Below are 25,689 nucleotides of genomic sequence, written 5' to 3'. Positions count from 1 at the left end.
ATTTTGTAGAACACAATATTGGTCTCTTTGGTAGCCATATCCAAATATAGACCGATCTGAACCATATACGACACGGTTGTCGAAAAGCCTAACATAAGTCACTTTGTCAAATTTCAGGGACATAGATTATAAATGCGCCAATAATTTGAATAGAGAGATCGGGCTATATGGTAGCTATATCAAAATCTGAACCGATCTAGGTCAAATTGTCCCAAATTTTGGCGACATCGGAAAATAAATGCGCCTGTTATGGGGCAAAGTCTTTAAATCGAGAGATCGGTCTATATGGCAGCTATATCCAAATCTGCGCCGATGAGAGCCAAATTGAAGAAGGGTGTCGAAGGGCCTGACACAACTCACTGTTTCAAATTTCAGCGAAATCGGACAATAAATGCTCCTTTTATGGGCCCGAGACCCTAAGTCGAGAGATCGGTCTATATGGCAGCTATATCCAAATCTGTACCGATCTGCGCAAAATTGCAGAGAGATGTCGGGGGGCCTCACACAACTCACTGTCCAAAATTTCGCCGAAATCGGACAATAAATACGCCTTTTAAGGACCTAAAACCTTAAATCGAGGGGTCAGTCTATGAGGCAGCTATATCCAAATCTGAACCGATCTGCCGAAGGATGTCGAGGGTCTAACATAACTCACTGTCCCAAATTTCGGCGAAATCGGACAATAAATGGGCTTTTTATGGAACCAAGGCCTTAAATCGAGAGACCGGCCTATGTGGGCGCCCTATCAAGATATAGTCCGATATATCCCATCTACTAACCGAAACTGCCTATGGACAAAAGGAAGGATCTTTGCAAAATTTCAGCTCAATATCTCTATTTTTAAAGACTGAAGCGTGATTTCAACGGACAGACGGACCGATAGACGGACCGACAGACAGACGGACATGGCTAGATCGTCTTAGACTTTTATCACGATCAAGAATCTATATACTTGATAGGGTCGGAAATGAATATTTCGATATGTTGCAAACGGAATGACAAAATGAATATACCCCCATCCTTCGGTGGTGGGTATAAAAACAAAAATTACAGCTTGTAAGGACTCAAGAAGTCAAATTGGGAAATCGGTTTAAATGTGAGCTATATCAGGTTATAGACAGATTCGGACCGTACTTGGCATAGTTGTCGGAAGTCATTACAAAGCACTCTGTGCAAAGTTTTAGCTAAATTGGACCATAGTTGGGGGCTTGTAAGGGTTCAAGAAGCCAAATCGGGAGATCGGTTTTTATGGGAGCTATATCAGGTTATACACCGATTGGGACCGTACTATGCACAGTTCTAGAGAGTCACAACGGAACATCACATGCAAAATTTTAGCCAAAACGGGAAAAAATTTACGGCTTCCAAGGGCTCAAGAATCGGTATATATGGGAGCTATATCAGGTTATATACCGATATAGACCGTACTTAGCACAGTTGTTGGAAATTACATCGGAGCACTACGTACGAAATAATAGCCAAATTAGACAAAATATGCGGCTCTCAGGGGCTCGAGAAGTCAAATCGGGTGATAGGATTATATGGGAGGTATATCAGGTTATAGACCGAATCGGACCATACTTATCACGGTTATTGAAAGTCAGTTTCTGCATGCATATTTTTACCAATTTCACAGTTACATAAATTTTAGGCAATTTTCGATTTTGAAAAATTTGGGGGGCCGTCACATTCTGTCTACGTCCCCAATGGGAGGTGTATATAAGTCTATACCGATTTTCACCTAAATTCTGAGAGTTAGTGCCTGGCCAAAAGAACCCAAAAATGATTATTGATTGAATGCCACCAGTATGGAGGCCACCGTAGCGCAGAGGTTAGCATGTCCGCCTATGACGCTGAACGCCTGGGTTCGATTCCTGGCGAGACCACCAGAAAAAGTTTTCAGCGGTGGTATGTAAAACTTTTCTCCAAAGAGGTGTCGCACTGCGGCACGCCGTTCAGACTCGGCTATAAAAAGGAGGCCCCTTGTCATTGAGCTTAAACTTGTTTCGGACTGCACTCATTGATAGGTGAGAAGTTTGCCATTGTTCCTTAGTGGAATGTTCATGGGCAAAATTTGCAATTTGCATTTGTAGAATGCCACCAGTACCTTGATTACAAAACACAGACAGACAGGTGGAAAAGTATTACCCAAAAATAAAAGTGGACCGATCGGGACAATATGGGATTTAAATGATTTAAATTCAAGAGTAGAGTACGAATTTCATAACAAAAGTTAGGTCCATATGCCTTGGAGGCCAACCCGGCCCCAAAACCCCTTAAAATAGGTTTATTTGACGATCATGACAATATGGTACTCAAATGAAAGGTATTCGGGAATAGATTACGAATATGGTCAGAAAGTAGGAGTAGGCTTTATAATTTATTGTTAACGAAAGGGGGCGGACCCTCCACCGTTACCCCAAAAACATTACCCAAAATCAAAAGTGGACCGATAAGGACAATATGGATATAAAAAGAAAAATATGCAGGAGTAGATAACGAATCTGGCATACAAATTCATGTCAAAGTATAGGGGCTCACCCCTTCCCCACAAAAACGCCCAAAATGGGCACATTAGCCAGTTACAGATATGTGGGACTCGGTTTGTTTGTTCCGTATAGACTGAAAAACGGCAGAACCGATTTTCTCGAAATTTTCGCATATTGTGTAGGTTGGTTTGAAAGGAAACATAGGATATATAATTTTTCGGTATCGGAAGGGGGACGGACGTTCCCCTTATGCCAAAAAACACAACTTAAAATCAAAAGTGGACTGATCATGACAATATAGGTATCAAATGAAAGGTATTGGAGAGTAGAATACGAATATGGTATTAAAATTTGAATCTAAGTTTCCATCGGGCCGCCCCAGCCCCAAAACTCCCCCCAAGGAGACATATTGAACGTTCATTTCAATATGGGGCTCAAATGAAAGGTATTCCGAAGTAGATTTCGAATCTGGCATACAAAATCAGATCGATTATAGGGAGTCACGCCACAACTCAAAGACGCCTTTGGGACCCTTCTTACTATATGATACTTGGCTGAACCGATTTTCTTAAAATTGTCATAGATTGTGTATGTTTGTCTGGAAGGAAACGAAGTATAGGGGGTTATGCCACCCCTCAAAGACGCCTTTGGGACCCTTCTGACTATATGATACTTGGCTGCACCGATTTTCTTAAAATTTTTATAGATTGTTTATGTTTGTCTGGAAGGAAACATAGGCTATATAATTTTTAGATATCGGGTGGAGGCGCACCCTCCCCCTTACCCCAAAAACGCCATTCCATGGCCATGGTCCAATGGGCATAATAAGGGTATCAAATGAAAGGTATTTGAGACCAGAAAACGAATATGGTATAAAAATTTGGGAGCAAGGACCCCCCCAACCCTAGTACTCCTCTAAATAGATATCATATGGTCATTATGGGACTCAAATGAAAAGTATTAGGCAGTAGATTACAAATATGGCATAAAACATTAGGTCCAAGTAATGGGAGGTCGGCCACCCCCAAATACACCCAAATGGGCATATTAGCCGACCATGGCAATATGGGACTCAAATGAAAGGTATTAGGGATAGATTACGAATATGATATTCAAATTTTTATTCGAGTTAACGCTTTTCCTCCTAAAGATACTTCAAATGGGTTATTTGACCCATTATGACAATATGGGACTCAAATGAAAGGTATTTGAGAGTAGAAAACGAATTTGACATCCAATTTAGGATCCAATTGCTTCTGGTTACGCCCTAAAGCACCCCCTAAACTGAACTTCATTTCGGTTGGGAATAAAGAACAAATTTGATGTCTTATTTCAATAACTTCCGAGTGCCGATGGCCGCCCGATTCCGATTCAAGTTTAAACTCAATGATAGGGGACCTTTTTTATAGCCGAGTCCGAACGGCGATCCGCAGTGCGACACCTCTTTGGGGAAAATTTTTTAAATGACCCTGCATGGCATTGTACCTCGCAAATGTCGCCAACATTAAGAGGGGATAAACATCGCTTTGGCCTATGTTTTCGGCAGGATTTGAACGCTTTCAGCTTCATGGGCTGTAATGGCGCGAATTCGATATCCACATTCAGGGCACAGTGTCCCCAACCTAAAAAGATATTGGAGAAGGCGCAGCGGAGCGGGCCCGGTTCCGCCCGACTTTAGCCTTTCCTTGCTTGTTATTCTTATTATCGTAAATGGTTCTCTTAAACATTGCCATTTCTTGTCTTTAGCCTTACTTTCAATGAAAATTAGCATGCATACGTAACTACTGCAATTTCATTTATTTAACAAAAAGTTTTCACTAAAGGCTTTTGTTTCAGTGATCGGGAAAAAAAAGAAGTTTGCCATGTGACACCAGCTATCCTTGAACCAATGAAAAGTTTCTTCGTCAAACGTTTAAACTATAATCGTTCAATACATTTTAACAAACTTTCTTTCCTTCATTCTTAGCTGTTGCCTTTTAGTGTCCTGCATCGTGGGCTGGTGTCTTCATCATGTCCTTGCAGCTCCTTCCATTTGTTTATGCAGAATGTTTTGCTTTTTTTTTTGTTGCTGCCAGAGCAATTTTATTATCACTTTCAGCTTTCGAAGATATTCTTGGCATGTAATGGGTGATGCGATAAGCTTAAGTAATAGCACAAGAAATGGGCGACGACAAACAAAAAAAAAAAAAACCATTCCAACAGGCAACGAAGCTGGTGAAATGGAAAAAAATAGTCGGAATCTGTTCAATGCTTCCTTAGAAGTATTAACGCGCATAAGTAGACGACAAAATCTTGCTTCTTAACATTTTCTTAAAGCGGAAAACTTTGCGCATTTTTATGATGCACAACATTTATCCTTGAAGGAAGAGGACAAAGAAGCCAACGGCAGAAGTACAAATATGAAGTACAAGAGGCAACTTGTCCAGAGCAAGATTGTAAGAGGGTAGTTCAGGGTGTTGTTAAGGGTGTACCACAATCACCATAACCATCTCAAACCACCATGGAGAGGATGTTTCCTATTAAACTGATAACGTTCGAAAAATTAGAACATGAAATGAATCATGAAACATAATGCCTAAGATATACACCCATCTTTTGCGTTGTTGTAAGGGTAAGCGATAAAAAGAGAGAGAGAGAGAGAGAGCGCGAAGAAATGTTTAAGGTCCTTTATTGGGTGGCTTTGGAAAACTTTGCTTTGCTGCAAATTGGCTATAAATAAATGTATCGATGGAGTTGCTGTAATTAAAATGATCTCATGAATATCTTGTTTTATTGCTAAGCGCTTTGTAAAGATTGCAGACTAAGGCTTACATGGCTAACGAAGTGTATCAATAAAGAGCGATGGTTAAGATGTTGGAATATTGATTTGAATAAAATTAATTTTTTGAGCAATTTTCCAAAAGGCAGACAGCAAAATCTTCAATGAAATTTTGCTTAAGGAAAGAAATTTGAGTGAAATTTTCTAAACCCACATTTTGAAGGAAATGTCATCCAAAGACAAAAATGCTATGAAAATGTCTCCTAAGATAAAATTTTAATAAATTTTTACAAAGAATGAAAATTTTATTGAAAATGTACTTTAGAACAAGTAAGTTCGGCCGAGTCGAATCGAGTTTTTGGCGCGGTATCTCTTTTTAGGCAAGCAAAGAATAATGAATAAGAACTGTTATGCTATTGAAGCTATATCAAGTTATAGTCCGATTCGAACCATAAATGAATTGAGTGCTGAACATTGGAGAAGTCATTGTGCAATATTTCAGTACATTCGGATAAGAATGACACCTAGTAGGGGCTCAAGAAGCACAATTGGGAGATCGGTTTATATGGGAGCTGCATCAAGCTATAGATCGATTCAAAACATATTTCACGTGTATACTGAAGGTCATGGGAGAAGCCGTTGTACAAAATTTCAGCCAAATTGGACAATAACTGCGCCCTATAGAGGCTCAAAAAGTCAAGACCCAAGATCGTTTTATATGGCAGCTATATCAGGTTATATTCGAAATTGAACCATACTTAGTACATCTATTGAAAGTCATAACAAAACATCTCATGCAAAATTGTAGCCAAATCTGATAAGAATTGCGCCCTCTAGAGACTCAAGAAGTCAAGATCCAAGATCGTTTTATATGGCAGCTATATCAGGTTATGTAACAATTTGCACCATACTTAGTACAGGTATTGGAAGCCATAAGAAAACATCTCATACAAAATTTTAGCCAAATCGAATAAGAATTACGCCCTCCAGCGGTTTAAGAAGTCAAGACCCAAGATCGGTTTATATGGCAGCTATACCAGATTATGAACCGATTTGAATCATACTTGGCACAGTTGTTGAAAATGATACCGAAACATCATGAGCAAAATAATATCCAAATTGGATAAGAATTGCGCCGACTAAAAGCTCGAGAAGCCAAATCGGATAAGAATTGAGCCCTCTAGAGGCTCAAGAATCAAGATCCAACAACGTTTTATATGGCAGCTATATCAGGTTATGTACAAATTTGAACCATACTTAGTACATCTATTGAAAGTCATAACAAAACATCTCATGCAAAATTGTAGCCAAATCTGATAAGAATTGCGCCCTCCAGCGGCTCAAGAAGTCAATACCCCAGATCGGTTTATATGGCAGCTATATCAGGTTATGAACCGATTTGAATCATACTTAGCATAGTTGTTGAAAGTGATACCAAAACACCATGTGCAAAATAACGTCCAAATCGGATGAGAATTGCGCCGACTAAAAGCTCGAGAAGCCAAATCGGATAAGAATTGAGCCCTCTAGAGGCTCAAGAAATCATGATCCAACAACGTTTTATATGGCAGCAATATCAGGTTATGTACAAATTTGAACCATACTTAGTACAGCTATTGGAAGTCATATGAAAATATCTCATGCAAAATTGTAGCCAAATCGGATAAGAATTGCGCCCTCCAGCGGCTCAAGAAGTCAAGATGCTAGATCGGTTTATATAGCAGCTATACCAGGTTATGAACCGTTTGAATCATACTTGGCACAATTGTTGAAAGTGATACCAAAATAGCAGGTGCAAAATTTTAGTCAAATCGGATTAGAATTGCGCCCTCTAGAGGCGCAAGAACTCAAGACCCATGATTGGTTTATATGACAGTTATGAAACCATACTTGGCACAGTTGTTGGAAGTGATACCAAAACACCACGTGCAAAATTTTAGTCAAATCGGATTACAATTGTGCCCTCTAGAGGTTCTAGAGGCTCAAGAAGTCAAGACCCATTATAGGTTTATATGGCAGTTATGAAACCATACTTGGCACAGTTGTTGGAAGTGATACCAAAACACCACGTGCAAAATTTCAGTTAAATCGGACAAGAATTGCGCCCTCTAGAGGCTTAAGAAGTCAATACCCAAGATCGGTTTATATGCCAGCTACATCAAAACATGGACCGATTTGGCCCACTCACAATTCCAACCGACCTACACTAACAAAAAGTGTTTGTGCGAAATTTCAAGCGCCTAGCTTTGCTTCTTCGAAAGTTAGAGTGCTTTTGACAGGCAGACGGACGGATGGACAGACAAACTGACGGACGGACATGGCTCGATCGACTTAAAATATCATGACGATCAAAAATATATACACTATTTCGAGGTGTTACAAACAGAATGACGAAATTAGTATACCCCCATCCTACGGTGGAGGATATACAAATTTTCTGTAATGATGTGTAATGTTTAAATGATTCTTTCATAAGGTCCCATTTCTATGCAATATGTTCCAAAAGTTTAAGGGAATTTAGGCAGCCTAAAGATAGAAAAAGATCATCGATCTTATAGGGCCTGATGGGGAACATCTAATGTCACAGGAGGCTAACTCAAATGCAAACTCTCAGAGGTCCAACAGAAAACAGTGGCCGTGTACGACTACGAAAGAAATGTGGACCTAGGATCATATGGGCCTTTGATAGAATTCGATGAATTCATATTAGAGCTGATGGATCTCTGGATTCACCAGGTAGATACAATTATTAAGGGACTTAATAAGAAGAAGAGCTCTGGTGATGATGCTATTCCGAATACTTAGAAAGGTGGAAGTTCCTCAGAAATCCAAAGTTGTCCCTATACTAAAGGCAGGTAATGACCCAACTTCTGCAGCCAGTTAGAGAACAATCTCATTATTGTCCCATATATCGAAGCTGCTAGAAATTGTAATGTTGAAATAATTAGAAGACCACGTAGAGGATAGAGGGATCCTAAAGAATAACCAATTTGGTTTTAGAAAGACGACCTAAACCACAAATGCCCTCTTGACACCATACCCTCTGGCCGGGTCACAGAGGGGTTTAATGCCCGTTGTGCTACAATCGCCGTGTGGGATTGGACATCGAGAAGGCGTGTGATACCGTTTGGCAGGAGGGTATTGAAAAATGGGAGATTCATATGGTTTTAATGGAAATGTAGATTGGTCTCCAACTACCTCAAGGGGAGATACTTTGCTGGTGATGAAATACTAGTGGCATGACGTAACTTAAGCTAATATTGGGTTGCTCAAAAAGTAATTGCGGATTTTTTAAAAGAAATTAAATGCATTTTTAATAAAACTTAGAATGAACTTTAATCAAATATATAATTGCCATTTTGTTCGATAACCTTTTGCCATCTTCCTGGCAAATTTAGTATTCCACGCTCATAGAACTTCTGGCCTTTATCTGCAAAAAACTGAACCAAGTGCGATTTTATAGCCTCATCATTGCCGAAAGTTTTACCATTTAAGGAGTTCTGCAAAGACCGAAATAAATGGTAGTCTGATGGTGCAAGGTCAGGGCTACATGGTGGATGCATCAAAAGTTCCCAGCCAAGCTCACTCAGTTTTTGGCGAGTGACCAAAGATGTATGCGGTCTAGCGTTGTCCTGGTGGAATATGACACCTTTACGATTGACCAATTCTGGTCGCTTCTCCTTGATGGCTGTATTCAATTTGTCCAATTGTTGACAGTAAACATCCGAATTAATCGTTTGGTTCCTTGGAAGCAGCTCAAAATATACCACACCCTTCCAATCCCACCAAACAGACAGCATAACCTTCTTTTGGTGGATATCAGCCTTTGAAGTGGTTTGAGCTGGTTCACCATGCTTGGACCATGATCGTTTTCGACTAACGTTGTTGTAAACAATCCATTTTTCATCTCCAGTTATGATTCGTTTTAAAAACGGATCGAATTCATTGCGTTTAAGGTGCATAGCACAAGCGTTGATTCGGTTTGTTACATGAATTTCTTTCAATATATGTGGTACTCATATTAAAATTGACGTCAAACAAACAAATGTAAACAAAATTTTGAGCACTTTTTTTTCTAAAGCAAGCTAAAAGTAACAGCTGATAACTGACAGAAGAAAGAATGCAATTACAGAGTCACAAGCCGTTGAAAAAATTTTTCAACGCCGACTATATTACTACTATATTACCGACAATTACTTTTTGGGTAACCCAATGTAAACCTTTCTGGGGTCTTGACTTCTTGAGTGTCGAGAGGGCGCAATTTTTGTCCGATATGGCTGAAATTTTGCACGACTTGTTTTGTTATGACTTCTAACAACCTGATATAGCTGCCACACAAACCGATCTGGGATCTTGACTTCTTGAGCCTCCAGAGGGCGCAATTATATCCGATTTGGCTAAGATTTTGTACAACGGCTCCACCCATGTTCTTCAACATACGTGTCAAATATGGTCCGAATCGGTCTATAGCCTGACACAGCTCCCATATAAACAGATCTCTCGATTTTACTTCTTGAGCCCCTAAAGGCGCAATTCTTGCTCGCACTGGCTGACATTTTACAAAATGGCTTCTACTATGATCTCCAACATGCCACTTAAATATGGTCCATAACTTCATGTATCTCCAGTATCATAGCAATTCTTTTCTTTTACCCTTTGTTTGCATAAAAAGAGATATACCGCTCCATCTTGTTGATATGAGAGAAAGCAAAGATTGGCCTGGACTTTGCCGAGTTAAGGCCAATCAGATCGATATGAAGCCTTCATCATCCCCTTCGTAACAATGTAATTTGAAACAGTGATTTGTTTTGCACTCTTGGTGAGAATTACAAAATGCAGTCATAGTATCCCAATAGAGCGATCTTTGAAAATAGTTCTTCCAAATGCAAATTTGTCCATGAACATCCCATTAAGGACCGGGGGAAACCTTGTCGCATATCAGCGAGTGCCGTCCGATTCAAGTTTAAGCTCAATGATAAGATACGCCCTTTTTATAGCCGATTCCGAACGGCATACTGCAGAGGGACCCCTTTTTGGGAAGAAGTTTTTACATAGCATAGTACCTCACAAAAGTCACCAGCATTAGGAGGGGATGACCACAGCTGATATTTTTTTCTGATGTTCCTCATCACCCATGCTCACCTTTTTAAGTATTTATTATGCCGTACACCAAAAATCAATCAATTAACACACATTAACTGCGTTTTAATTGTCGAAAACCAAGGACAAAGCAAAATATTGAAGGGAAATTTTAAGAATCCACGTGTTATAAACGACCAGGGTACTATTAATCACAGACAGTTTAGTGTCTGTAGAATCTATTGGCGTAATAAGAACATTCAAATCTTAACACCACCTACCATTTGCTGTCATAGCCTTATGTCACATACGAGAATCGTGCTAATGTGTCATAATTGGATTTTTTCAACTAACTTTAGGGCGTATTTAAATGATTGAAATAATTTACCAGTTTAGTTAGTTCGAACATACATATTAAAGGAGTTCATTATGTGTAGCTTTTCTTATGTAAATGTCAACAGAAAGAATAAATTAAAACTCTCACACATGGTGGTAGAAAGAAAGGGGGTAGTTTGTAGGAAAGAAATTGAAAAACAAGTAAAAAAGCGTTAAGTTCGGCCGGATCCAAAACTTTGGATACCCATCACCTCGGGTATATATGTAAACCATCATTCATCAAAATCCGGTGAAAATTTCATACCTTATGTCCCATCTTATATATAAAAATCTATTTGTGTTTGTTTGTATGTTTGTGTGTTCCTTATAGACTCAGAAACGGCTGAACCGATTTTCGCAGATGGTGCATTATGACTCAGTGGTGAAAATAGGGTACTACATTTTTTGTTATCTGAAGGGGGGGGCAGACCCTCCCCCTTACCCAAATTTTCAGAAACGCCAGATCTCGGAGATGGGTAGTGCGATTTAAGCGAAATTTTGTGTGCTCTCATATAGTACCCTAAAAATTAAAATTTGGTACCCAAATTTCGGATGGAGTACCACACAAAAACATCCCCCAAAGGGGACAAATTTACGACCATAGCAATGTGGGGCTCAAATGAACGGTCTTTGTAAGTAAAGCACGACTTTGATACCAATATTCGGGAAAAGTGTCTATGGGGCCACGCCACCCCCAAGGCGTGTGGCAAGAATTGATACCCATTTTCGGGACCAATTTTCTGGGGGTCTACCCCTTTCCCAAAATACCCCACAAACAGCAATTTTTTACTGACCATCCCAATATGGGGCTTAAGTAAAGGTATTTTTTTGATATCCAAATGTAGGACCATGTATTTAGGGCATCACCCTTAACCCAAAACACCCCCCAAAGGGTAAAGATTTTCCGACCATACCAATATGTGGCTCAAATTAAAGGTATTTGAGATTAGAAAACGAATTTGATAAACTTTTTTTGGGGCCATGTGTTTGGGGGACGCCTAATCCTGTAAACTCCTCTTAAGCCAATGGCAATATGGGGTTTAAATAAATGGTATTTGAGAGAAGAGCACGATGCTGATATTTTTTCAGGGCCAAGTATCTGGGGGACCACCTTTCCCCCGAAAACACCACTAAATCTGGCATCATGAGAATATCGGGCTAAAATGAAGTATTTTAAGAATGGAGTACACCTTACATCCAAACTAAAATTCGTAGACCAATAAAGATCATGTGGGATTCAGATAAAGCCACTTATATTGTTAAAGTGTCATTCAAGTTTGCATGGTATTTCACTAAAACATCTTTAATTGTCGAAAATAAATATTCCAAGGAAAATTTTGTTCCATATAAAGCGGAGCGGGCCCGGGTCAGCTAGTTATACATATACGTGATCGTCTGGGCATTTTGAATCGATGAAGCCATGTCCGTCCGTCCGTCTGTCGAAATCACGATAGCGGTCGAACAAATAAAGCTAACCTCTTGAAATTTTGCACGGATACTTACTATTGTAGTAGCTTAGGAAAAGTTTAAGTGGCAGTCTGCCATCAGACTCACTTAGACGTTTTCGCCCAGAAACAGAAAAAGAAAGATGCCTTCTAGTTCCTACTGTTGAACTATCCAGATCTCTTTAAAAAGACCAACAACTTGCGAATGTTCACATCCGCTAAATCCGACAGGTTCTCAAAGAAATGAGAACCTATAGTGGAACTCCTTCTGACTGCCAGTGCGGGATACACACGCAGAAAGTGTTCTATCGTCTCTTCATCCTCGATGTGCCTACAGCTTCTACAAAAGTCGTTGCTGCAATCTTCAGTCTGTCAATATGTTTTCCCATTAGACAGTGACCTGTCATGACGGACACAATTACTGAGACGTTTGTTCTAGCCAGTAACAACAAAGCGGAAGACCTCTTCAAGTCTAGGTTGGGCCCCATGGTTTTGGAACGCTCACAGCCCCCTCTTTGCGACCATCTATTATTCGTTGCCCTTCGGGCTGATCCGGAAAACTTAGCTTAGCTAACTACGCTAGAGGCATACCCACAGATTCTAGTTTCCCTGGAATGTCTAAGTAAGTTGCTAGTCTTGTACGTCAGTCCGCCTTTCAATTCCCTGGGATATGTCTGTGGCCCGGCACTCAGAACAGGTGAATTTTGAACTGTTCAGCCATCTCGTTGACAGTCGAGGGCGGTTTTTGTGTTCCGAAAGACGTTCGCCTGGGATTTAATGGTTGCCTGGCTGTCTGAGAAGATATTTATGCCAATCGTCGTAAAGACATGACATCTTAGCCATTCCATCACTTCATTAATTGCAAGGATCTCTGCTTGATACACACTGCAGTGGTCGGGTGACATTTGCGATATGACCAGTTCTAGATCTTCAGAGTACACCCTAAAGCCGACCTAGTCCTCTAGTTTGGAACCATCCTTATAGAAGCCTATGTAACTTCTATTACCAGGGATATCGTAGTTCTAATCGGTTCTATCAGGAATAGTGGTACAGTACTTTTTATCAAAAAACGGTTCAGGTAGGGTGTAATTCACACTGCCAGGAACATTGGACATTGTATCAAGAATAACAGGATGCCCGGAGCCCGCATAAAATCAAAGAGAATGCTTCCTAAGCCGCAATGTCCTGAGGCATTAGGAGTAGCATTAAATTTAGTGCATCAGATGTTGTCGTACTCAGTGCGGCTGTGATGTACAAACAAACCATCCTCTGGATCCGGTTGAGCATTAAACAGTAGGTGGACTTTTAAACGCCATCCACCAGACCACAACACCATATAGCTTTATAGATCTGACAACTGTAGCATTCATCCAATGCATGACATGCCGTCTAAACCAAGAACTTTTGCCAATGGCTTTCTTGTTCTTTCCAAAATGTTTGATTTCAAGTTCAATTTCCTGCTCAACAATAGTGTCATCCACACTGGCTGGAACAACGGATATTGTATCAAGGATAACACAGTGTCCGTAGCCGCCACATGACCAAAGAGAAAGCTCCCTTAGCCTCACGGCAGTAGTAGCAGCAATTTGTCCCACAATGTCGAGTGACATTTGATGTAGCATTAAATCCAGTGCATAAGAAGGTGTCGTCCCCAGTGCGGATGTGATGCACAAACAAGACATCCTTTGGTTGAGTAGTAGGAGAACTTTTGGAGGCCACCGTAGCGCAGAGGTTAGCATGTCCGCCTATGACGCTGAACGCCTGGGTTCGGATCCCGGCGAGACCATCAGAAAAAATTTTCACCGGTGGTTTTGGCCTTCTAATACTGGCGACATTTGTGAAGTACTACGCCATGTAAAACTTCTCTCCAAATAGGTGTCGCACTGCGGCCCCTGGAGGCCCCTTATCATTGAGCTTAAACTTGATTCGGACTGCACTCATTGATAGGTGAGAAGTTTGCCCCTGTTTCTTAGTGGAATGTTCATGGGCAAAATTTACATTTGTAGGAGGACTTTTGAAGCGCCGTCCACCAGACCACAACACCATATAGCAATATAGGTCTGACAACTGCAGTATACTCCCAATGCATGACGAGGTCTAACCCCCAACTTTTGCCAATGGCTCTCTTGCAGGTATATAGGGCTAGCTTTACCTTTCTTGCCCTTTCCAAAATGTGGAATTTGAATTTTAATTTCCTGTCTAGCAAAACACCCAGGTATTTTGCGCTTTCTGTAAATGGAACATTCTCTCCTCCCAAAGAGATGTAGGACTTTGGGGATTGCAAATGGGCTATATCGGTTTAGATTTGGATTTAGCGCACATATAAATCGATCTTCCGATTAGATATATTTAGCCCCTAGAAGCCGCAATTGTTATCCAATTGGGCTGAACTTTTGAATGTAGTGTTCCGTTACGACGTCCAATAACCGTGCAAAATACCTTTTAAATCGGTCTACAACCTGATAGAGCTCCCATATAACCCGATCTCCGTATTTTACAGGTAGTGTTCTGTGACGGCGTAAGTCGCATGTAGTGTTCTGTGACGACTTACAAAAGCTGTGCCAAATACGACTGAAATCGGTCTATAACCTGATATAGCTCCCAAATAAGCCGATCTCTCGATTTCAGGTTTGGATCCCCTGAAGCCACAATTTTTGTCCGATTTTGCTAAAATTTTGCACGTGGTGTTGTCTTACGACTTCCAACAACTGTACGGTCCAAATCGACCTTTAACCTGATATAGCTGCCATATAGACCGATCTGCCGATAAAGGGTCTGGAGCCTAAAATGCTTTATTTATTGCCCAATTTCGCTGAAATTTGAAACGGTGAGTTACTTTAACTTCCCGATATCTGACCAAAGTATGGTTCAGATCGGACTATATTTAGATATAGTTGCCATATAGACCGATCTCCAGATAAAGGATCGGAAGCCATATAGACCGATCTGCCGATAAATGGTCTTAAGCCCACAAAAGCTTTAATTATTGCCCAATTTCGCTGAAATTTGAAACAGTTGGTTATTATAGGCCTCTCGAGAACGGACCTAAGTATGGTTCGGATCGCACTATATTTAGATATAGCTGCCATATAGACCGATCTCCCGATAAAGGGTCCGAAGCCCATAAAAGCTTTATTTTAAAACTGATTTTACTGAAATTTTAAGCAGTGATTATTTATAGGTTTCCTAACATAGGATCCAAATATGGTTCAGATCGGACTATATTTAGATATAGCTGCCATATAGACCGATCTCCCAATAAAGAGTCTGAAGCCCATAAAAGCTTTATTTTTTATCCGATTTCGCTGAAATTTTAAGCAGTGAGTAGTTTTAGGCCTACCAACAGCTGACCTAAATATGGGTCAGATTGGACTATATTAAGATATAGCTGCCATATAGACCGATCTCCCGATAAAGAGTCTGAAGCCCGTAAAAGCTTTATTTTTTATCCGATTTCGCTGAAATTTTAAGCAATGAGTAGTTTTAGGCCTACCAACAGCTGACCTAAATATGGGTCAGATCGGACTATATTAAGATATAGCTGTCATATAGATAGGTATCCAATTTTCATCGGATTGTGATGAAAGGGGGTTTACATATATACCCGAGGTGGTGGGTATCCAAGGTTCGGTCCGGCCGAACTTAATGCCTTTTTCCTTGTATTACTTGTTTAAATACCGTGTTTTCATTTATGGATGGAACTCGTCTACGTTCTTATGCCCACCACGGGCACTTTTGCATCTGCCAGTACCCGATTTTCGATGACTCGGGAAACATTTGAGTCAAAACGTTCGCTATTTCCCGTTCAATGTTGGTTCTGAGCTCTTCTAACGTCGTCGCACGAACGAGGCGGCCAATCGACTGGACTACTTCTTGAGATAACACTCTCATCAAACAAATTCTTCAATAAATCGATTGTAAGGTGTGCTGTGTGGCTTGTGGCATCGTCCTTTTGAAACCACATGTCTACCAGGTCTATATCTTTCAATTCAGGCCAAAAATAATCAGTGGACATGGTGCGGTGGCGTTGTCCAATCAATGCAACGTTACAATGTGCATCGTCGATGAAGAAGTATGGTCCAATGACGCCGCCGGCATGTAAACCGCACCAAACAGTTACCAAAAACAAAACTAATATCGTAATTCAAGGCTCGGTATCTAAGGAAGTTTAACTCCCTCCAAAGATAAGGCCCTGTTCCACATTTACTTACTGACTAACGAACGCAATCCAGACAACACCAGCCGGTATCTGGTGGCTCGGTATCTAAGGAAGTTTAACTCCCTCCAAAGATAAGGCCCTGTTCCACATTTACTTACTGACTAACGAACGCAATCCAGACAACACCAGCCGTGACTGAATAAACTGAAAAGTAGAAAAGGAAACCATCTAAGGAATGCCACATTGAATTAAGTTGAGAAGAGTTCAGTTGGTAAATGGTCAACCAACGTGGCGGAAGTCGTTTTAAGACTTGCTCAACTTTTCCATTTGTTCGTTTGCCTGTGTGCCTGTGTGGGTGTTTATGTGCCGAGAATGATGCGTTTAGCAAATTTCTCCATGACATTGGCTATGATTGCAATAGCGATTTGTGAACAACAGCAACAACCACAACAGCAACAAAATCAAGTGCTTGAAGTGGAAGTGCATTGTCATGAACAACAGCAGCAGCAGCAACAACAACAACAACGACCTGAGTTTCCGTCACAACAACAGCTGCTGCAACAAGAAAGCCATCATAATTTATCAATTATGCAAAATTTAGACGGTCACGAGTTACCTTTGCTCTTGCAGCGTGTCATTGCAGCATGTTGCAACATTGTCAGGAACTATTTTGCATTGCTATCGGATGGTTTTATGTTCAGCAGCCATATCGAGGAAGAGCGTCTACGCCATGACTTGCACGACTTTATGCGGCATGTGTTGATATGCAAGAAGGACTTTAAGGTGGAAATTGAAAACATTAGCGGCGATCGCATGATAACATTCAATAGGAAATTCAATGTTATTGTGGTGGACAGTGCCAAGTCGTTGAGGTATGTATCCTATATGGATGCGTGTGCTTGAGAGTGATAAATGAGCTTGCAAGGACTCTGAAGGGAAAATTGGGCGATATACATACATTACAACGTTCTTTGCTATAAAGGAGCAACTTTTCATACCCTCCACCATAGGATGGGGGTATACTAATTTCGTCATTCTGTTTTGTAACTCCTCGAAATATTCGTCTAAGACCCCGTAAAGTTTTTTATATTCTTGATCGTCGTGAAATTTAAAGTCGAACTAGCCATGTCCGTCCGTCCGTCCGTCCGTCCGTCCGTCCATCCGTCTGTCGAAAGCACGCTAACTTTCGAAGGAGTAAAGCTAGCCGCTTGAAATTTTGCATGAATACTTCTTATTGGTGTAGGTCAGTTGGGATTGCAAATGGGCCACATCGGTTCGGGTTTATATGGAGGGTATCCCAGTTTATTTACCCATTCGCATCATAGTCGGTAATGTTGTTGGAGATCAGAACAAAAGTCGTTGTCCGAAGTTTAGGCCAAATCAGATAAAAACTGATGCTTCTAGGGCTCAAATTCGGGGATCGGTTTGTATGGGGGCTATAAAAGTTTAAAGACCTTTGCGAATCAAAGAAATTCCGAGATTGAAATTTAGAACAAAACCCTTGCTCTAACCAAAAACCCAAATTTCAGCGAAGTCGGATGAAAATTGGGGTATCTAGAAGCTCAAGAAGTCCAAACTGGATACCAGTTTATATGGGAGCTATATCAGGTTATAGACCAATTTGGACGATACTTAGCAAAGTAGTTGGAAGACATAACAGAACAACTATATGCAAAATTTTAGCCAAATCAGTCCAAAACAGCGACTTCTAGGGGCTCAAGAACACAAATCGGGAGTTGGGTTTATAATGGGAGCTACATCTAAATCTGAACCGATATGGCCCATTTGCAATCCCCAATGACCTACGACCGATATGAATTATCTAAGCAAAATTTCAAGCGGTTGGGATTGTAAATGGGCCAAATCGGTCTATGTTTTGATATAGCTGGCATAAAAACCGATCTTGGGTCTTGACTTCTTGAGCCTCTAGAGGGTGCAATACTCATCCGATTTGGCAGAAATTTTATACGAAGGCTTCCCTCATGACCTTCAACATACGTGTCCAATAAGGTCTGAATCGATCAATAACTTGATACAGCTCCCATAAAAATCGATATCCCGTTTTTGCTTCTTGAGTCCCTACACAGCGCAATTCTTATCCGAATGAACTGAAATATTACACAATGACTTCTACAATGTTCAGCATTCATATATGGTCCGAATCGGACTATAACTTGATATAGCTCCAACAGCATAACAGTTCTTATCCAATACCGCTCATAGAACTCCACAAATGCGACTCATGGTGGAGGGTATATAAGATTCGGCCCGGCCAAACTTAGCACGCTCTTACTTGTTTTTGACTAGGGTGTCTCATTGTAACTTTGTGTCTAAAATTAATCTCAGATTCGTACTCCACTAAGAAAGAACTTTTATTTGCGCCCCATACCGTATCGATTGGCCCACATGTTCTACGGGAGCTGGAGTGGGGCCTTGCTACCGAAGTTAGGTTAGGTTGAAAAGAGGGTGCAGATATTAATCTGCCCCATGCCACTACGATAGACATACTCCTAAACTAGTAATCGGCTTGTTGTGCACTCTAAAAACTGAAAAGTTATCTCGAAAAAGAAAGTCGGAATCCCGTGCTACTTACAAAATCCTTAATTGTTTTCCATGCCACGCCCCTAAGTTGGTTCATGTCTGGTATTGTGTCCCCACCTAAGTGCTGGTATGTCTTAGACGTGAAATCCGGGCACTGACAAAGGAAATGCTCCAACGTCTCATTATCTTCCCGCTACCCTACACATGTTATCACTTGCCGCATCCTGTGTGTCCCGTTATGATACCAAAAGCTATACTGACCTCCTTCTTACTTCCTTTCAGTAATAGCTTTGTCTTCTTACGATATGGATCCCCCATGGGATTTTCGCCGTCCTACCGACCGTTTCGCTTCTCTAGAAGGGTTGCATGCGCCCACGCCATTAGCTCGGACTGCGTCGACCCGAAAAGCTTCGGGTTAAACAAGTTTATTGACGGCAGTCCTCTAGCCTTCACCGCCAAATCGTCTGGCTTTTCATTTACCTTAACCCGTTATGGCCCGGCAACCAAACGATGCGGATTTTGCTATCCTCAGAGAAGGCGTTAATTTCTTTCTTACACTGCAAAACTGTTGGTGACCTCACCGTTTTGGTTTTTATTGCCCTTATAGCAATTTTACTGTCCGTAAAGATGTTCACACTCAACGTCCTCGCGTTAGCATCCACCACCTCACGCATTCCTTGATAGCTCGCATATCCGCCTGTAGTACTGTATTATGGTTAGGCAGTCTAAAACAGATCTCAGTTCCCAGGCCCACTCTCTCCTCTAGCTTTGATCCATCCGAGAGAGAGTGCTCCCGAAGTTTTTATACCCTCCACCATAAGATGGGGGGTATACAAATTTCGTCATTCTGTTTGTAACTACTCGAAATATTCGTCTGAGACCCCATAAAGTATATATATTCTTGATCGTCGTGACATTTTATGTCGATCTAGCCATGTCCGTCCGTCTGTCCGTCCGTCCGTCCGTCTGTCTGTCGAAAGCACGCTAACTTCCGAAGGAGTAAAGCTAGCCGCTTGAAATTTTACACAAATACTTCTTATTAGTGTAGGTCGGTTGGGATTGTAAATGGGCTATATCGGTCCATGTTTTGTTATAGCTGCCATACAAACCGATCTTGGGTCTTGACTTCTTGAGGCTCTAGAGGACGCAATTCTTATCCGATTGGAATGAAATTTTGCACGACGTGTTTTGTTATGATATCCAACAACTATGCCAAGTATGGTTCAAATCGGTCTATAACCTGATATAGCTGCCATATAAACCGATCTTGGGTCTTGACTTCTTGAGCCTCTAGTGGGCGCAATTCTTATCCGAATGGAATGGAATTTCGCACGACGTGTTTTGTTATGATACCCAACAACTATATCAAGTATGGTTTAAATCGGTTCATAACCTGATATATCTGCCATATAAACCGATCTTGGGTCTAGACTTCTTGAGCCTCTAGAGGGCACAATTCTTATCCGATTTGAATGAATTTTTGAACGAAGTATTTCGTTATGATATCCAACAACTGTGCCAAGTATGGTTTAAATCGGTCCATAACCTGATATAGCTGTCATATAAACAGATCTGGGGATTTGACTTCTTGAGCTTCTAGAGGGCGCAATTCCTATCCGATTTGGCTGAAATTTAGCATGACGTATTTTATTTTTACTTTCAACAACTGTGTCAAATAAGGTTCAAATCGGTTCATAACCTGATATAGCTGCCATATAAACCGATCTTGGGTCTTGACTTCTTGATCCTCTAGAGTGCGCAATTCTTATCCGATTGGAATGAAATTTTGCACGACGTGTTTTGTTATGATATCCAACAACTGTGCCAAGTATGGTTCACATCGGTTCATAACCTGATATAGCTGCCATATAAACCGATCTGGGACCTTGACTTCTTGAGCCTTTAGAGGTCGCAATTATTATCCGATTTGCCTGAAATTTTGTACGACGGATCCTTTCATGACCATCAACATATTATGGTCTGAATCGGTCTATAGCCCGATACAGCTCCCATATAAATCTATCTCTCTATTTTACTTCTTAAGCCCCCAAACGGCGCAATTCTTATTCGAATTGGCTGCCATTTTACACAGGTCTCAAACATATAATTTAATTGTGGTCTAAACCGGATCATATCTTGATATCGCTCTAATAGCGGAGCAAATCTTTTCTTATATCAGTTTTTGCCTAAGAAGAGATGCCGAGAAAAGAACTCGACAAATGCGCTCCATGGTGGAGGGTATGTAAGATTCGGCCCGGCCGAACTTAGCACGCTTTTACTTGTTGATATCAAAATCGGCTGCGCCAGCTTAAGCCTGTCCTTACTGATATTAATTATAATTCTTTTTTTCCACTCTAGGGAATTGAATCCTGCCAATCTTACCAAGGACTATGATATCCAAGAGCATTACATCTTGTATTTGATGGATGCGGCACGCTTTTCGGATCTCTATTTGGAGTTGCATCAGATATTCTCTCACTTTTGGCAGTACTACATGTTAAATGTCATTGTGCTCGTTGAGAACCCAGACACCCAGGTAGTGGATGTCTACACTTATTTTCCCTTCCATGATGGTGCATCATGTCGTCATGTGCATGTGAAATATTTAAATTCATATAGCGATTCATGGCGTTATCCCATACCGAAATCTTTGTATCCGGATAAAGTGGGAAATTTACACAAATGCCCAGTTACAGCGGCTGTATGGAATACCCCGCCCTATTTGAGTTTTAAACGTCATCCGAATGGGACCATAGAAATACATTATTGGGAGGCAGAATTACTGTATGTATTGGGGGATAAGTTTAATTTCACTGTGGCTTTGATAGAGCCTATTAATAATCAGCAACGTGGTAAACAACAGCCAGATGGTACCATCAATGGAGCAATGGGATTGGTAAGAAATGGAAAAACGTCAATAAATGATAAAAACTGAGTTTTAAAGAAAAATTTGTTATAAACATTGAAAAAAAAATTTTCTATCATTTTTGTTATAATTCTCCCTCTCCAGATGATCAGGCGTACAGCTGACCTGAGCCTTGGTTCCTTTCGCGTTACTTTGGAGCGTGCAGCCGTATTGACGGGTGCTGAATCATACTACCAGACATGGCAAGCCTATGCGTTTTTGAAAAGAGCCCAACCATATACCTCACTGGAGATTTTGGTGTATGCCTTCGACAATCGTACTTGGATATGTTTAGTCATAAGTTTCTTAACGGCCCTCTTGGTGGTCTATTTTGTACAGTTACGCTATGATACATCCTATTGGGCCAGAATAGTTATGGGCATACCCAGACCAACTGCTCCCCTAACGAATATTGTTATGATGATGACCGGTCAGGCGATAGGTGCATTGCCAGAAAATACCTTTTGCCGATTTGTTTTGACACTTTGGGACCTCTTTGGGCTGCTGCTGAGAACAGCATATCAATCTTTGCTGTTTCAATTGCTACAAAGTGATCTTTATCATCCCGCACCCTTTGGTCTGGTAGACCTTATGTCACGGGGCTGTAAGATAGTAACCACCAATGGCACCTATGATTCGGTGTCCACTGTGCCCACATTCTATTTGCGTTTAATCGAAATGCATATCATCAAGAATGTCTCGGAGCAGAGTATATTCTTCTATGTGGAGGCACATAAGCATGAGTGTTATGCTGGCATTTCACCCGAGGATTTTATTATACATCATGCCAGGGTGGAGAATAAGCGGGGCATGTTCATTGTATTGCCTGAGAAGATTTTCACCCAACACCTGACCATTTATTTTACCAAGCACACTTTTCTGATAGATCGTTTTAATGAAGTTTTGCAGAATTTGCGTGCCATGGGCCTTATTGACTTTTGGGCCTCCAACAGTGTGGACCGCACTTATGTAGAGGTGCCTACGGAGAAACAGGTTTTCCTGCCCTTGACCATGGGTAATTTGGAAGGAATTTTTGTGACTTATTTGGTGCTGACGGCATTGGCCTTGGTGATATTCTTTGTCGAAATTGTGATCTCTAAATGGCGTAAATAAGGACAATTGTAAACGAAAGTAATGTAAGACAATAAAGTAAACTGATGACAATAATTTTTAGAGAAGAATAATTGGATTTTTCTCTAAATGTAAAAAAAAATTATAAAATATTGACTTTATATTAACATTTCACCTAATCGGTAATTTTTAATATTTTAGAGAAAGCGTGGAATGATCTGGAAGCCCCCCCCCCTTTCGGTATAATTTTTTGGTACCGAAAGGGGGAGGATCCTTTTCCGCAGATATCACCACCCATTGAATAGTGGACCGATTGGGACAATATGGGACTTAAATGAAAAATATTTTGGATTAAGTCTGAGGGACCGTCCTCTTCCAAAAACTTTCTAAACGGGAAGTTAGGGCGATCGGGGTAATAAGGAACAACAATGTAAGGTATTTATTAGTAGAGTAAAGTGGTAGTGGGCACCGTACCACCGAATAACCACTCAAACAAATATTTAGGCCGTTCGAAATATTGTGAGTCTTCAATGAGAATCATTGGAAGTGCAAATATGACATAAATATTTACCACTAAGAATCTGGGTAACTGCCCGACACAGCAGAACCACCAAAACAAATAAAACAAGTAAAAAGGCGCTAAGTTCAGCCGGGCCGAACTTTGGATACTCATCACCTCGGGTATGTATGTAAACCAACTTTTATTCCGAATCTGGACCGATGTGGACCAAATTGACGAATGATGTCGAAGGACCTAACCCAAATGTGGCTTTTATGGGCCTAAGACCCTAAATCGGAGGATCGGTCTATATGGCAGCTATAACCAAATCTATGCCAAGATGACGAAGGATGTCGAAGGGCCTTACACAACTCACTGTCCCAAATTTCAGCAAAATCTGATAATAAATGTTGCTTTTATGGGCCTAAGACCCTAAATCGGAGGATCGGTCTATATGGCAGCTATATCCAACCCTGGACCGATCTGGGCCAAATAGACGGAGGATGTTGAAGGGCCTAACACAACTAACTGTCAAAAATTTCAGCAAAATCGGATTATAAATGTGGCGATTATAGGCAAAGACCCTAAATAGGAGGATCGGTCTATATGGCAGCTATAACCAAATCTGGACCGATCTGGGCCAAATTGGCGAAGAATGTCGAAGGGCCTAACACAACTCACTGTGACAAATTTCAGCAAAATCGGATAATAAATGTTGCTTTTATTGGCCTAAAACCCTGAATCAGAGGATCGGTCTATATGGCAGCTATATCCAAATCTGAACCGATCTTGGCCAAAAAGACGAAGGATGTCGAAAAGCCTAACACAACTCACTGTCTCAAATTTCAGAAAAATCGGATAATAAATGTGGCTTTTATGGGCCTAAGACCCTAAATCAGAGGATCGGTCTATATGGCAGCTATATCCAAATCTTGACCGATATGAGCCAAATAGACGAAGAATGTCGAAGGGCCTAAGGCAACTCACTGTCCCAAATTTCAGCAAAATCGGATAATAAATGTGGCTTTCATGGGCCTAAGACCCTAAATCGGCGGATCGGTCTATATGGGGGCTATATCAAGATATAGTCCGATATAGCCCATCTTCGAACTTAACCTGCTTATGGACAAAAAAAGAATCTGTGCAAAGTTTCAGCTCAATATCTCTATTTTTGAAGACTGTAGCGTGATTTCAACATACAGACGGACAGACGGACGGACATGTCTAGATCGTCTTAGATTTTTACGCTGATCAAGATTATATATACTTTATAGGATCGGAAATGGATATTTCGGTGTGTTGCAAACAGAATGACAAAATGAATATACCCCCATCCTTCGGTGGTGGGTATAATAATATATAAATTACTTAAAATTTTATCAAATGATTGTAACAAAATTAACACACCCCAGAATACACAGCCTATTTGTAAGGCAGAAAGAGAATGTCCACTTCATTACGTTCCCTTGAGATAGAAACAAACTGGCATAATTTGAAAAGACCATCCCAGTGGAGAATTAGGCACAGTTGCAGTTTGGTAATTTAATTCAAAAACCAATGGCGAAAATAACCACAGCGGACAGAGGCTTTTTCGGCACAAACTGTAATTGACTTGTCGAGTACACACACACCCACACCCACGCCCACGCCCACGCACATACATAGACACTGTGCCAATGCCATGTTGGAAAATTAATTTTTTCAAATGTTCCCTATAATTCATGATATGCTGATGTTACTGGTGTGGTCATAATCTATCGATGCTGATATCAATGCCACTGCTACTATGATCTCTATACTAATGGAAACCCAGTCAATATGCTTGCATTTAAGAGTTACAAATTATTCATTTCCGGCTGAATGTTAAATAACCTCCTGTTTGCCAGCGTTGATTCATCCAAGCGAAGTAATGCACAGCTTTGGCGGACGTAATAGATTCGCCCATCGCCAAAGGTGTATTTTCATGTTTGTTATCGTTCAGCAGAGCGAATACCAAACCACACTGTAATAGGCTTGGCAAAAGGCTTCACCGATGTGGATATAGATCCTCAGTTTTCAGCTTCAGCTTCATTGGCGTTGGATTCATTGCACGGCTTTAATTATGTGCGAGTATAGTTCGCACAGAGTATGCCTGTCTGTCGCTCTGTTGGTACACTGTGGGGATTGTGACAGTTGGGCGATGTCATGTTGGTGGAACCAATTACATCCTTGTGTTACTTTGACAATCATGGCTGGCTGTTTGGTAGGCTGAGTTTTGCGCTCAAAGCGTGCAAATGGTTTCGAACGGTCAATAAGTGTCCACTGTGGGCATGGCCATGGGTTGCTGAATGATACTTTGCTGCTTTGGCAGCATGCAGCATAGGTGGAA

The 25,689-nt window shown here is 40.9% G+C and overlaps 1 protein-coding gene across 1 annotated transcript; it reads left to right on the top strand.

The window, feature by feature from the left end:
- Nucleotides 1-16,677: 16,677 nt before the first annotated feature.
- On the top strand, nt 16,678-22,864 carry LOC106085015 (uncharacterized). Its single transcript, XM_013249015.2, has 3 exons — nt 16,678-17,177; nt 21,205-21,742; nt 21,857-22,864. The coding sequence occupies exons 1-3, from the start codon at nt 16,678-16,680 to the stop codon at nt 22,862-22,864; spliced, it is 2,046 nt and encodes a 681-aa protein (XP_013104469.2).
- Nucleotides 22,865-25,689: the final 2,825 nt, after the last annotated feature.

This window comes from Stomoxys calcitrans, chromosome 4, assembly GCF_963082655.1.
Source record: "Stomoxys calcitrans chromosome 4, idStoCalc2.1, whole genome shotgun sequence".
Classification (NCBI taxonomy): Eukaryota; Metazoa; Arthropoda; class Insecta; order Diptera; family Muscidae; genus Stomoxys; species Stomoxys calcitrans.
The sequence above is the reverse complement of the archived record's forward strand: the minus strand, read 5'-3'. Positions and strand labels throughout refer to the sequence as shown.

Excerpts from the sequence above, each read along its gene's own strand:
- LOC106085015 (XM_013249015.2), top strand. The coding sequence starts at position 16,678 with ATGATGCGTTTAGCAAATTTCTCCATGACATTGGCTATGATTGCAATA. Across the intron at positions 17,178-21,204 it reads GACAGTGCCAAGTCGTTGAG|GGAATTGAATCCTGCCAATC; the intron begins GTATGTATCCTA and ends TTTCCACTCTAG. Across the intron at positions 21,743-21,856 it reads TCAATGGAGCAATGGGATTG|ATGATCAGGCGTACAGCTGA; the intron begins GTAAGAAATGGA and ends CTCCCTCTCCAG.